This window comes from Botrytis fragariae (assembly GCF_013461495.1).
Source record: "Botrytis fragariae strain BVB16 chromosome Unknown tig00000061, whole genome shotgun sequence".
In the NCBI taxonomy this organism is placed as follows: Eukaryota; Fungi; Ascomycota; class Leotiomycetes; order Helotiales; family Sclerotiniaceae; genus Botrytis; species Botrytis fragariae.
Genome location: NW_023500994.1, coordinates 884,685 through 898,206, shown reverse-complemented (window position 1 = coordinate 898,206; position 13,522 = coordinate 884,685). Strand labels below are relative to the sequence as shown.

General features: G+C 43.1%; 5 protein-coding genes across 5 annotated transcripts; 3 read left to right on the top strand and 2 right to left on the bottom strand.

Moving 5' to 3' along the window:
• Nucleotides 1-1,181: 1,181 nt before the first annotated feature.
• Bfra_008409 (putative tol protein) lies at nucleotides 1,182-2,275 on the top strand (the record flags this gene model as incomplete). Its single annotated transcript, XM_037338772.1, has 4 exons — nucleotides 1,182-1,187; nucleotides 1,240-1,314; nucleotides 1,369-1,637; nucleotides 1,762-2,275. The coding sequence occupies 4 exons, from the start codon at nucleotides 1,182-1,184 to the stop codon at nucleotides 2,273-2,275; spliced, it is 864 nt and encodes a 287-aa protein (XP_037192078.1).
• A 985-nt stretch (nucleotides 2,276-3,260) lies between these two features.
• Nucleotides 3,261-4,139, top strand: Bfra_008408 (putative ww rsp5 wwp protein; the record flags this gene model as incomplete). Its single annotated transcript, XM_037338771.1, has 1 exon — nucleotides 3,261-4,139. One exon carries the CDS (start codon nucleotides 3,261-3,263, stop codon nucleotides 4,137-4,139), a length of 879 nt encoding a protein of 292 aa, XP_037192077.1.
• Nucleotides 4,140-4,736: 597 nt separating this feature from the next.
• Bfra_008407 (putative cytochrome b5 protein) lies at nucleotides 4,737-5,497 on the bottom strand (the record flags this gene model as incomplete). Its single annotated transcript, XM_037338770.1, has 2 exons — nucleotides 4,737-4,894; nucleotides 5,005-5,497. The coding sequence occupies 2 exons, from the start codon at nucleotides 5,495-5,497 to the stop codon at nucleotides 4,737-4,739; spliced, it is 651 nt and encodes a 216-aa protein (XP_037192076.1).
• Nucleotides 5,498-6,481: 984 nt separating this feature from the next.
• Nucleotides 6,482-8,302, top strand: Bfra_008406 (putative alkaline phytoceramidase protein; the record flags this gene model as incomplete). The annotated part of the gene is made up of 8 exons (XM_037338769.1): nucleotides 6,482-6,558; nucleotides 6,615-6,627; nucleotides 6,689-6,749; nucleotides 6,875-7,015; nucleotides 7,116-7,289; nucleotides 7,377-7,484; nucleotides 7,558-7,710; nucleotides 7,827-8,302. 8 exons carry the CDS (start codon nucleotides 6,482-6,484, stop codon nucleotides 8,069-8,071), a joined length of 972 nt encoding a protein of 323 aa, XP_037192075.1. The 3' UTR covers nucleotides 8,072-8,302.
• A 1,392-nt stretch (nucleotides 8,303-9,694) lies between these two features.
• Bfra_008405 (uncharacterized protein) lies at nucleotides 9,695-12,658 on the bottom strand (the record flags this gene model as incomplete). The annotated part of the gene is made up of 1 exon (XM_037338768.1): nucleotides 9,695-12,658. The coding sequence occupies one exon, from the start codon at nucleotides 12,656-12,658 to the stop codon at nucleotides 9,695-9,697; it is 2,964 nt and encodes a 987-aa protein (XP_037192074.1).
• Nucleotides 12,659-13,522: the final 864 nt, after the last annotated feature.

The following is a 13,522-nucleotide window of genomic DNA, read 5'->3' as shown; positions in this document are numbered from 1 at the left end:
GCAGGAAAGGAAGAAAGAAAGATGAAAGGAAGGAAAGAAGTGTTGTATAAATGGAATTTTTGAATTCCAAATCACTCACTTGCCTGTCTGTATAGAGGGGAGGAAGGGGGGTATTTGGATAGTCACCTACCTACCTTACCACAGCAGACAATTTTATACCTATCACCTCTCTGAACTGTTGCCTTTTTCTCGCTTTTCTTTCTTTGGATTGATTGACTATTTGATTGATTGATCATTTGATTGCCCGATGGATTGTTTACTAGTCTGTTCTTGTCTGTGTGTCTACGTGTATACGTATATCCAGTATACAGTCTATACTCTAACCTACTCCCCAAAATCGAAGCAGTCCTCAAGCTCAAACCACTCAACAGTACCGCAAGTCCGGCGCCTGATAGGAGGAGTATTTCCTCAATCTCTTCAACCTTCTCAAATTCCTCGCTTGTTTATACTACTACCATTGCTGCTTCTTATCCTTCTTTTTGAAAAGAGTGCTCCCAGCTAATAAGTGGTGACACTGATGATGAGTGCATCTTTCTTCTTTCTTCTCGTGGTTTTTGTGTGCTCTGCGCTCCTGCAAATGGTCGTGCTCGTGCTCATGCCCGTGGTCGATAGTGCTTGTGGTCGACAGGAGGTTTGGGCTGGAGATTAGTGTAGCTAGGTAGGTAATGCTTCCATTTTCATACAGATACGCGCGAGCAGCAAGCAAGTCAGTAAGTCTTTCGAAGACTTGCGTCAGAGGATATTGCTCTAACTCTAGTTCTAGATCCCCATTTTCTTTTGATGGCGAGGCAGGTTTGTCTTGTTCAATTCTTTTCAAGCTGGGGAAGAGTTGTGTTTGAACTTTGTGAATTATACAGTGTCAAATATCAATTCCTTGTAGCTTCACTCTGTAGTATATGTCGTTCTTCTGTCAGTATAGCAGGGAGGGAGAGAGAGTGTGTGTGTGCGTGTGCGTGTGTGCGAGTATGTGATGGTGTGATAGTGTGCAATATCGACAGTGTTTCTCGTTGTCAGCAGTGCATATTCTCCAATTCCAAAGATGACAGTATAAACGCCATTTCAGAGTGTTGCCAACAACATGAGAGCTGCCTCGGCGCAAATTCACTGTCTGTGCCTGAGCTTCTCGTCATTGACTGTCTGGCCGCCTCTTCGACTCTTTCGCTCGTTCCGGTACCCAAATCATGCCAGTACGTAGCCTTGTCTTGCGTTTGGGGATGTGCACAATCCACTAGCACCAAGGTCCCAGCTGTGATCAAGGACGCTATTGAGGTTTCCTTGAAGCTGGGTCTGAGGTTTATTTGGGTCGACAGATACGTAAGTTACCGACTAAACCTTTGTGGCTCAAGAAACGCTAAAGTATCAATATAGTGCATTAGACAGGACGACCCAGAGAAACACCGACTGATTCTTTCCATGGATGAAGTTTATGCTAAGACTTGTATAACCATCATTGCAGCTGCTGGAAAGACGGCTGCTGATGGGTTACCTGGGATAAGCAATATTCCTCGTTTAGCCCAAACGGAGACTCATATCGGTGGAAGCACCCTACTAGAGCTCCCTTCAATACTTAACTCTACACGGTCATCCACCTGGACACAGAGAGGTTGGACATATCAAGAGGGTTTATTATATACACGGTGCCTTGTTTTCACTGACAGGGGAGTGCTATATCACTGTAAGGGTAGATATATTGAAGAATCTTTGCAACAGCTTATTCCCCCAGATACAGCAGCGTTCATGAAGGATTGGAAAATTCTGCAGACACTTAACATGTGCACCGATATCTGTCGAGATTCCAGACAAGTCGACTTATTTTTACGAACAAAAAGCGAAGCATCTGTATGTGACTGGCCCATTAGCCAAACTCAGGCTTGTCGGGGCAAATCGACTACCGAATTCTGGTGAGTTTCCAAACCTAGATTTCAGGACCTGTCACCACCATGTCATGTTAGAGGAACGGGCCCCAGGGATCTTCGCCGTAATTCGTTTGTCGTTGAGTGTTGAGCCTGAAGTTGGAGAGCAAACATTTGGTCTTCTATTTACAACCGAAATCGGCTCGGATGAAGAGAAGCGTTTTAGTATTCACGGCCTCATAGTTCTACGGAAAGGCGACAAAAGCTTCACAAGAATTGGGTGCATGAGGTTGGAAGACTTCTGGGTGCGCAAATACGTCAATATCGATGGTGCCTCAACTGTTAAAAGAACAATGCCTCCACTCAATGGTTGGCGTTACTTTGGTCAAGAATTTACAAGGCAGCGTATCTGTCTCGAGTAAAGCGGAACACAAGATTGAGTTCCTAGTTTTCCATTGACAAGGCGGGTCAGCTCGTCCCACCTTACCCGCCGTTATGGTTGGCTTCAGAATTTTTTGGTCATTCTTGTGCTAAATAAAATGATCAATATCTAAGAAATGATGATATGTCCTCGAATCTGTCTTTTTCGCAAGATGCTCATCATAAGAGCAAGCTTTCCTGACGTTAGGTCCTCTTCGATGCTCTTTGGAAATATTGGCTGCAGGTGCTCCAATTTGTAGTTGTGTATACAGATAAGAATTCTTCCTTATTCTACCAGAAAGCGATAGGGTCAAGTTCGCATCAGTTAGATCACATTGTAGAGTCTTTCACGCAGGGAACCAAACACCTTGATATCCTAATTAGTTAGGACAACTTTCTGCTCAATCTCTCTTACCCTGAGCTGATAATGCCGACTGATTATCTTCATCGTGCCCTTGAGGATACTTTGATCGAAATAAATTGTATGTTCTTGGACATAAGAGCATCAAGAAGATTGAGTGAGGGGTACTGTTCTAGAAATTGTGGTTGCGGTTTCATAATACTGTAGTACAAAATGCACACAACCATCATCACGATTCTTGTCTCGTTGTTTCTAGCTATGTTGCACCGCCACAATAATATCCACAGAACTATTTGATTAGTAACTGCCGTTAATGGCTATGCCTGTGGCAAGTGCGACTGAGAAAGAAATTTGATAGGTGTGTAATGAACAGCCACAGGAGGAGTAGCTCTCAATGACGTCATTTAGGAGCATTTGCCCCAGACAAGCTTGGGGTAAGGTCAAAATCGAGGAACTACTGCTACATATATCTTTTGGAAATTCGATACAGGTTTATATTATTGAGATATTTTTGATTAAAATCCAACGACACCTAAAGAATTATCACATACGAGCATTAAAAGTGCTCGAGTTCGTACCTCTAAACAATACAATCTTCACATCACACCACATCACATCACATCGCAATGTCTAATCCCACCGAACCACCACCACCCTACACCGAGAGTGCCACTCCCAACCACCCCCACAAAACCCGAAGTGGTATTCCTCCTCAAAGCCGTCGTTCCATGGAAGACGAAGCGCGTTCCCTTCCTCCTGGTTGGATTCGTCAATACGACACAGAAAGCAACCATCAATTCTTCGTCGACACCCGACAAACCCCTCCCCGCTCCATCTGGCGGCATCCCTACGACGACGACGAATATCTCTCTTCTCTCCCACCCAACGAACGTCAACGAATCGAAGGTATACACCGTGTCCCCAGCGATGCCGACCTCGAAGCCGAAAGCACAGACGACGATTCTGCTCTTCCTGCACGCTCTCAGAATGCTCGTCCCAATGAGCAAAATCCCACTGGCATCCACAAACTAGGTCGGAAAATGAAAGACAAATTAACCAATTCCACGCATCCTGAGCGAGAAGCCCGTCGTAGAAAGAGAGAAGAAGAAGAAGCTGCTATGTATCGACGTCATCAAGCTATTCGAGACGCCATGCGCAAGGCGATTCAGACAGGCGAACCACAGCTATTGGGTAAAGATCGCAATGGAAAAGATGTGTATATCGAACCTCCGAGAAATACTGCAGGATATCATCCGGGTTCGGGAATGGCCGGTGCGGGAACAACGAGATTGGGCATGTATCCTGCGGGAGGATATGGATATAATCCGTTCATGCCTGGTGGAGGAGCGTTTGGACCGAGTCCGTATGCGATGGGGATGGGTGCGTATGGTAGACCGGGGATGCCGTATAATAGGGGTTATGCGAGGGGATATGGAGGGGGAGCGGGATTGCCGTTGGCGATGGGATTGGGTGGGGGGTTGATGTTGGGAGGATTGATGTGTTAGGTGGTTTGGTGATGGTGATGAATTATGATTACAGAAATGCAAGACAATTCTTGAGAGAATGAATTATGAAATAGCGATGCTTTCGGATGGAATTCATGGATCAACACGGAATGAGAGGATAGGAAAGGAAACAGAAACATGAATAATTGCAGGACTTTTCCTTTCGTACTGGAAAATCAGTAATACCTAGGTAGTGATAGAATACCCAATACGGTGAATTGTCAATTACCCAACTCGCTCTTATCACTTGACGTGAGCAGTGTTTTATATTCATGCTTACCTACCTCTAAATTTCATGATCCAGCGGACGATATAATAACATGGTCAGTGAACTAAAATCGTCCATCGAAATCGTTGTTTCTAACAATACTCATCTGATGTATATATGCACATATCTTCTCTTCTCTGCTCTTCTTATATTACCGTCTAGTATCCCAATCCATCTCATCTCATCTCATGGGCATGTGTATAATCATCCGATATCTACTCCCTAATATCTACCTCCACACAATTCCGCTTGCACTTCCCATCTCCTCGCCCCCCTTTCCCAAGTTTCCAATACCCAAACTCCAATCCGGCTATCTTCTCAAACTGCATCTATAACTTAGCCTTCTCTCCCACAGCCCCAATCTTCAATTTCTCCCCATATTTCTTTAACACATTCTCATTATGGTATTTCCAAAACTGTTTCGAAGCATCTTTACCCGCAACACGTTTGAGAATCTTTGCACCGCCCGGATGTTCTTCGAGGAAATCTGGGAAGAAGGTTAGTTTAGCCGTGGGTTGAAGGGGGAAGGTAATTATGAGTGTATGGAAAAGGGGCAATTTTCGGATAATTGGGATAAAAAGGGAAAATGGAACATACTGGTAACATCATATACATTCTCATCGATAATTAAGTACATGCCATTTTCGGCATCTTTGTGAGCGGCGACTTCCGAGGGAGAAAAGGTTTTGGACATCTTGCTGAATGGGGGAGGACGATATGTATTTGTGTGTGTATTTGAATTGAGATGGGAATTGGAATTGGAATTTGGTCTCTGATCTCGATTTCCGATTTGCGATTGATTCTCAGAATATCTTCCTGTTCTACTTCCACTCGAACTTTGTGAACCTGTGTATCCTCCTCGTGAATTCGGAGGTTGTGTTTGGATTTTCGGTTTCTGTCTCTGAGATTGTGCTTGTGCTTGTAATTGAGATAACCGCACGCGTTCTTGTTCGCGTTCCTGGCCTGCTAGTAATGTTTTCTGCTGATGTTGATGTAATGCGATTAAGTAGATGTAGAGGGAAGATGTGGCGATGATAGCAGTGAGATTGGCAGTTCCGATGTTGGGGAGGGAGAAAGAGGAGGAGGACATTTCCCCGGATTTTGGGGAGGTCGTGATATTAGTATTGGTTCGATGGCTTTGGGAGGAATTGAACCGAGGTTAGAGGATAAGATATGGGGTCAGCGAGATGGAGTGTGCCGTGATTGGTTGATTTGGGTGATCGGGACATTTTGAGATGGGTTTGCCGATGTCTACGAATATTTAGATGTGAGTTTGGGGGGTCTTTGGTGTTTTTTTGTCTTTTGGAGTGATGGAGGGATTGATGGGTCGGTCTACTGTGGTGTTGTTCGAGATGGCAACGTAAAGTATATCTTCATTCTTTGTAAAATGTATCTATCATGTAATAACTTTCTATCTCTTACAGCATCATTTTCACACACAATTTATGATATATATGAGATATAAATATAAACATCATAATGTAATGTAATCCAGTCCACAGCAACACGTGTATGCATGAATAACATCGTCATGATCTATAAATGCAAATGCATATAGCAATATCATCCAAACCCCTGCTATAAAAACATGACAATATATACGTACCAATCAATCAATAGTGACTCGCATTCAGGCAATACCCTTTGGTACGTAGTGAGAATGACGTTCAAATTACTCCACCTGTTCCCGTGCGATTTTCTTTTCCTCAAAAGGTTACATATGTACAACCAACTTATCAGCAACCAGATTTTGAATTGTGGGTGTGAGCATAAGAGATGATGAGATATCTCGTATAGATCAGGTATACATTACATACACTTACTACAGTATAGAAAACAGTCTTGTTGGTTTGGAGTGTGAGAATATATTGATTTGATATCTCTGGAATATCTTTCAAAGTTTGTGGAAGAAGATTTACCTATTCACTTACAAGGCGATCTTACGTTTGTATCCTGAAATTCATCCACAAGATACGGTTCTCTTGGATTTCAACGAGACTGTGATCTTCGTTGAATTACAACTTGCATTCAACACACACATTTCTTTTGATCGACGACGATCATCCAGTTCAAGATGTTTCCTATACCGTCAATACCATATAGAAAAGAACCCTACCCTCCATATTGGGGCACGATTAACTCGCAAACAAAGTAAGTATATTTTCCTACTACCATTTTCTCTCGTTCACCATACTGACATCGAGTAGTTTCTGCGAAGAGGTATGGAAATTCTCGGTTTATGATGAAATAAATCATGTATCAGTCAACTGATGGCAATCAGGATCATATCGTAACTACATATATCGCCGAGTTCATAAATACACTCACAAATATCACATACCGTATATTCTTCCCTCTTCTACTTCCCTTTCTCGTATCCCGTCTTCATATCTTCCCACGTGTTTGATCACGAGATTCAGTTTTACATCAACAACCGATGGAGTGCTGATACTTCAACGATACATAGTTTACTACGCCTACAAAGGTATCCGCGCGAACTCCAACCGTCAAGATGCCATCCTGCGAAATCTACCCTATCTCGGACTCGCAGCAGTAGGTATCCTCAGTGCTCTGTTCCATGCAACTAATAAAGACTGGACTCAATGGTGTATGTGTAACCTATGTCTCTTTTCCCTTGTCAAGGGAATTCAATCCCCTATATTAATCTGATACCTTCTCATATGAATATCCATACTAATAAATTTTAGTCGACGACACCTCCATGTTGATCGCCACATCTACTGTCGTCCATCGAGTTTTCACATATGACAAATCACTCAGATATACAGTTGTAACCGGAGTATCTTTGTTTGCCTTCATGGTTGCATTTGTAGCCTGGCATTGTATTACCGACGAAACTGTAATGCATCCCGTTCTTTTCGGTAAGACTTCTCTCGATTTCCGTCCCCCTTTCACCTGTAATCCACAACCCAAAAATTAGGCAACAAACAGCTGACGAACATAAACAGGTATCGAAATCGCATTCGTAGGCATCAAAACACGGAGTATCATTAATCTCCGCGTGGCAGATGTAGAGGTCCAGAAGCAGGTCAAGAAACTCGTTACATATGGAGGTGGTATGTAGATTCTTGTCATACTTCCTTCTCATATCACATGATCTTCCTACGGAGTTCTAACTAACACGTTCAGTAATCTTCGTATCCGGTTTCATTCTCTGGAATATAGATAATCAATTTTGTGAATCTCTTACCGATACGAAACATTCGTTAGGAATGCCTTGGTCCTTTGTACTGGAATTACATGGCTGGTGGCATATTTTGACGGGAATCGGTGCTTATATCTGTATGTCCATTTTCCTTCGATCTTTTAATCTTTAAATCTCCTAAGCTAGGAAGTCCTTCGGGCATACACACGATAAAACAAAGTGCACAGCACACAATCTAACAACATGAAAACAGTCATAGCACTAGTCGAATACCTCACCTCCGAAGAAGCAGGCCAAGAACTAGGCAAAAGCTTCGCGTGGCCTGTCGGTCTAATTTTAGCTGGCCGAAAAAACGTAGCGAAAAATTGGGACATGGGAAATGGAAGAGGTGAAGAGGAGAAAGGAAGAAACGGGGATGTGTTTTCAAATGGATTTGGAAATGGTCATTTGTATGCGAATGGAAAGATGCATGTGCATGAGAGGAATAAGAGTGAGTAGATGAGTAGATGATTAGATGATTTGATGCGTAGAGCAAACATGGAGATTTTGTATGTGTAGGTGCGCAATTGATGGGATAGGAGATTGGATTTGTGGCTGGGAACACAGTTTGGGATAGTTGATGCGTGACAGGCGGACTGTCTTTTTGTAAGGAAAATTCGCATGGTTAGAAAGGGAGATGTACAGGTGCGTTTCAGCACGAATAGGACAGGCAAAAAGGGGACATAGGAGATCCAAAATGCTATACTAGACCCTAGAATCATATCTCATATCTCAAATCTACAATCCCAGATCTAGAATCTAGAATCTAGAAAACATCCCGGTATCGTAACGTGTAGCATTCATATACAATCAAGCGAAACTACCAAATCAGATCCAAACACCAAATACCAAACACCAAAATCCATACCCATACCCATAGAAAATCCATCCAACTACCCAACTATCCAACAATCAACCCCCTCTTCTATCCCCAAGCTACTCCTCAAAAAAATAAAAAAAATAAACTATCAGAATCCAGAAGTGTAATAGGAATATTTCATTCATCCCATCCTATCCCATCCTATCTCATCTCATCCTTTTCCTACCCATACTAAATAAGCACAACTACCTACCTAAGTAGGTAACCTTACATTTCATCCCGCTACCCCCTCCAATCCATGTTTTTCTCTCTCTCCTCTTCCTCTTCCTCTTCCTCTTCTTTCTCACAGCTCCTCACCCCAGTCCCCCAGTCCCTCAATCCATCATATAGAAAGAATCCTCAGTATAACGACGGTACACATTATTATACAGTATACAGTATAACAAATTCCAAGGACATGGACTGTTTGATGATAAAAATTGAAAATTGGCAAAGATATGAACACAAGCATACACACATATACACCGCACAAATCACAATATAACAATACAGAAAAGAAACATATCATTCTCATTATAGATCTCAACAATATTTTCAACAACATCCTCCAAAACCGCTAATCTGCCAATCTTTCTCTCCCTCTATAACTTCCCCCCCAAATAAGAATGAGTGAAAAAATCCCAGATCCTATTCCGTGTTTCAATCTATACCTATGTAAAATAGCATACCATGCCATGCCTGCTTATACAATCTGTTCTCTATTCTTTAACATTCTGTCCAATTTGATTTTTCCACTCTTGATCTTGGTTCTCTTTATATTCAGCTTTATTCTTTTCTTGTTTGTCTTCTGTATTGCCTCTTCTTCATTTGCTGTTTTTAAGCGACTCTCTTTTATCGATTCTCGTTTATTAACTCTCCTTACTTCGTTCAATATACCTTCCCCTCCACCTGCCTTCATAGTTATCCTTCTCAAATATACTTTTTCCATCCATCCCATATCCATCCAAAGAAAAGACCATCAGCCCTTAAAAATTCTCAAGAACCAGAAAGTAAAAGAAAAGTAAAATATCACACACAAATCCACAAACACCAATGCACCAATGTACCAACCTCCCTACTCCACGCTACGCTCCAAGGCTCAAAAACAGCATTTAAAAAACCCCCCCATATTCTTTTTGTCAAATAACAAACCAATACATATCAACTCCTCATCTTGTCTCTTGTATATCGTCGGATCATACTCGTCGAATGTATTTTATATTCTAACCAAGTTCATCTTCAAAATCTTCATCAACATGAATTTGAAAAACGGCCCCTTTGATATATCTCCCAACAGGTTGTGTACTAGGATATTCAGATGGAGTATCGCTATCATCACTGTCCTCTCCTTCAATGACTTCTGGTTCTCGTGGAAGGAGACTAGCTGTTGTCATCTTGATTGTTGATTGTGAATCCTCTTTGGGAATATCATCAACCATGCCTCCCCACACATCGTAAAGTTGCTGTTCCTCATCAGATGCATCGTTGGCAAATGGTTCAAAATCGCTCAATGCGTTATCATCATAGCCTTCATCCATATTGATATCATTATAAGTCGCGTTACCAAATGCATCTTCCTGCGTTTGAAAACTTCTTGTACGGGAATTTGTATCAACATAAGGTGCATTACTATAAGGCGTAGCGTACGCGGATGGAGTGACGCCTCTTTTACAGTCTACAACCTCTTGCGATATAGAAATCCCCGGACTTGAGGGACCAATACTCCAGGCATCACGTGGACGAATAGGTGATTTTGATGTACGGCGACGCTTTAGGCTAGAGGTCTTTTGAAGGGGAGATGATTGTGGTTCACGATCGAAAGAGCCAATTCGGCGTTTTCCCATTTGAGCCGTGATAAGTGGGGCAAGTGCGGACATGGAAGCCGTACGAAGAGGTTTATATGGATGACGGTCTTGTTTGACGGGAGACGATCCTGGTACTCTGGAATGTGTAACCGAAGATGAAGTTGAAGACTCCATAGGTGTGTCAACAGCAGAATATTCGTCTGATGGAGAACTGGGCTCGATTTCAGCATCCTCTGCCTCCTGGGATAATCGAATACTCAAGGATGTAGTGAATGATGCATTATCATCAGCCGGATCGAGGCGCTCATCCCACGCCCAGCATGTTTCAGCAGCATCAGCCTCTGGTGTATGGCTTTCCACAACGTCTTCATCGTGAACTCGAGGTAGCAGACGTAACTTTTGCCAAGTCCATCTTGCCGAGCGATTGACATGATGTTGAAGATAGCTATCCGCTTGTGTGACATAGAGCCTCCGCATACTCTTTGTGCGCATTGCCACACTTGAAGAAAGAAATGGCACGGTCCACAATGCAGGAGTGACCATTTCTGAAGGATCTAGAAACCGTAGAACCGACGTTTTATGTAACTTCCTCAGTGGTATCCAAGTAGCGCGTAGTCCAAGATAGTTGTCCAAGGATTTAGGAATCCGAGGTGGAGTATGTTTGGACGATGAGAAAACATCTTCGGATAACTTTTTGGGAAGATCTCCGAAGGCTGACATCAAGGCTACTTGCACATCTCGAGCATCGGGGCCTTTGATTTGCACCACCTTCACTAAACCTCTGCTCTTCAAGCGTTCATTGATCGTAGTGGTAGCACCACACGCTTTCGGCATCAAGAGATCATCGTCTACATTGCCTTTCTTCAGCATCATCTTCTCCCAGGACATAGAATAACCTTGATCGCAAAGAGAGGCTTGCGCAGCAGCCAAGACGTTTTGTTGAGTTTGAGTCCAATCTTCAGATGCGCAACTATTAGCCCTTGAGCGTTTGGATATTGCGTGATTCGTAGACCAAATTCCCATCATCTGGGGTCCATATGGTAAGAATACGACTTCAATCTCCCATGGTCGATCCCATGATGGTGGAAGAGTAGCTTCTATCTGAGTGAGTCTATCTTCAAGCTTTTCCACACGAGACGCGAGACCAGAGCGGCCCCTAGCATTCGCTGAGAGAGCAGAGGATGTTTTGGTTGCCTGAGAATCGAATGACTCATTCAGGTTTCTATTAGTACCTATACTGCTCTCGTCAGCTGCAGCATTAACCTTTTCGAGCTCTTCTACTCTATTCTCAAGCTCATTGATACGTTCACCATGGTCATCAATCTCTCCTTGGAGCTCCTCAAACCCAGTGTTTGAGAATGATGTATTCTCAAGAGCATCGATTCTCTCCTCATGGTTGCGCTTGGTATTTGGAAAATCTGTTATGATATCACGAAGTCTGGGGACAAGGTGCTTATCGGGCTCATCGAAATTAGCTATGAGATCCATGAGAATATCCTCTTGGTCACTGAGTCCAGGTCTAGTCTGAGAAGCCTGGATTGAGGGCGATCTATTGGAGCGTAGAGGTAGAGTAGCAGCTTGAGGTTTGATATTAATATTTGCCAGCGTTTTATCCATAGCTTGCTCATCTGGGACACCTTGAAATGCGAAATCCTTGGTTGCTTGCAGACTTGGTGCCGTTGTCAATACCTCGGTAGGACTTTCAAGAAATGTTCGACCATCGGGGGTTTTATAAGCCTGTATAGGTCGTCTCTTACCTGTTTGTACAGCTTGCAATTGCGTGTTGAGTCGAGGAATATGACTCAAGGTATTGAGCCCCAAGCCAAAGAAAGGCCGCCTAGCCTGGCTCGAGGTCATTGAAGCAGTCTCTGAGGGCAAGAAGCACTGCGATGGAATTGGCGGGAGTTCCTCTGGTCCGGTTTCAGATTGTACAAGCCGGCTCCATTCGAGGGTTTCCTGTATACTTCGGCGAGCGGGATCCGGGTTGTCATTTTCAGGTCCGTTGAGATTCTTGGGAGTAGATGGCTGACGGTTCACTTGAGCCATAGGAGTAATAGACTCCAAATTGAGTCCCGAGACATTACTTAAAGCTCGTGATCGCTGGTCCTCTGCTGGCTGTGAAGATTTACGACCATGAAAACAAAGATGATGTCCGCATGCGCAGACTTCCGCTCTAGGCAACCCTCCATTCTCTAATATTGCGCTGGCCGTCGAATTCTGAGGTTGAGCCCAGAATTCATAACATCCACATTTTGTTCCAAAATTCAGATCTGTATAATTGCAGGCTCCACCCAATTGTGTTCTCCCAATTGTATTATTAATACTGTTGCTTCTATATTGGTCTGGTGTATCCGGGACGGTCGCTGTGTGAGAGGCAGCCATGGGAAGATAGTTGCCAGAAAGGAAGAAGTAGGAAATGTCGCATCGAAGAAATTAGAGGGCGGGGGTTCGTAAGTTTAGATCGCGATAAGAAATGCTTTTCGAGGTGCCAGCCTTATTAAAATGCAAATTGCAAATGGCAATAAACGCTATGGATTCGAAGAGTTCAATATTTGAGCAGAGCAGAGCACAGCAGAGATGGGACTCGAGGTTTAAATAAAATGTCCAAGAAAATCAAGGCGCGCTGGAGTAAAAGGTAAGGCTGTCGACGCGTCGCAATCAATAAATTTCAGTGCATGTCAAGGGTTATCTGTGCCCCATTAATTAATATTTGTATCACCTTAGCAATCGGAGAGATAAGATTGACAACTGACTTGATGGTTCGTCGCATGTAGGCACTGATTGTGGATGAATCGATTCGAAAAGTCAACAAACATAGCAGAGAAACAAATTGGAAATAACTAGGAAACTCGTTGATTGAAGTAAGAGAGGGAAGAAGGAAAGGCAACAGGAAATTTTGAAGATGGTACGCAAGTTTGTTACTAGGTTGGTAGGTAGGAAGTTAGGAAGTTTGGTTCTGCACATATCACTACAAATCAATAGCAATTGGTGTGTGGGGTAAAGAGAGAGACAAAAAGGAACGCAAGAGGAAGTAAATAACAGTTCGTCAACCAATTCCGTTTCCTGCGGAGTCATATCAGATCCTTAGAGCTTGCAGTCTGCATACATGGCGTCTTGATGTACCATAAATCCAATTAATATCCAAGCCCAAGATTGCTACTTTCAGTAATTGTTAACACAATGCAAAGTTTTGATAAACGCTTGCACGCCTTACTTTTCTACGAAAGACTCGGGGCGTATTCCCCG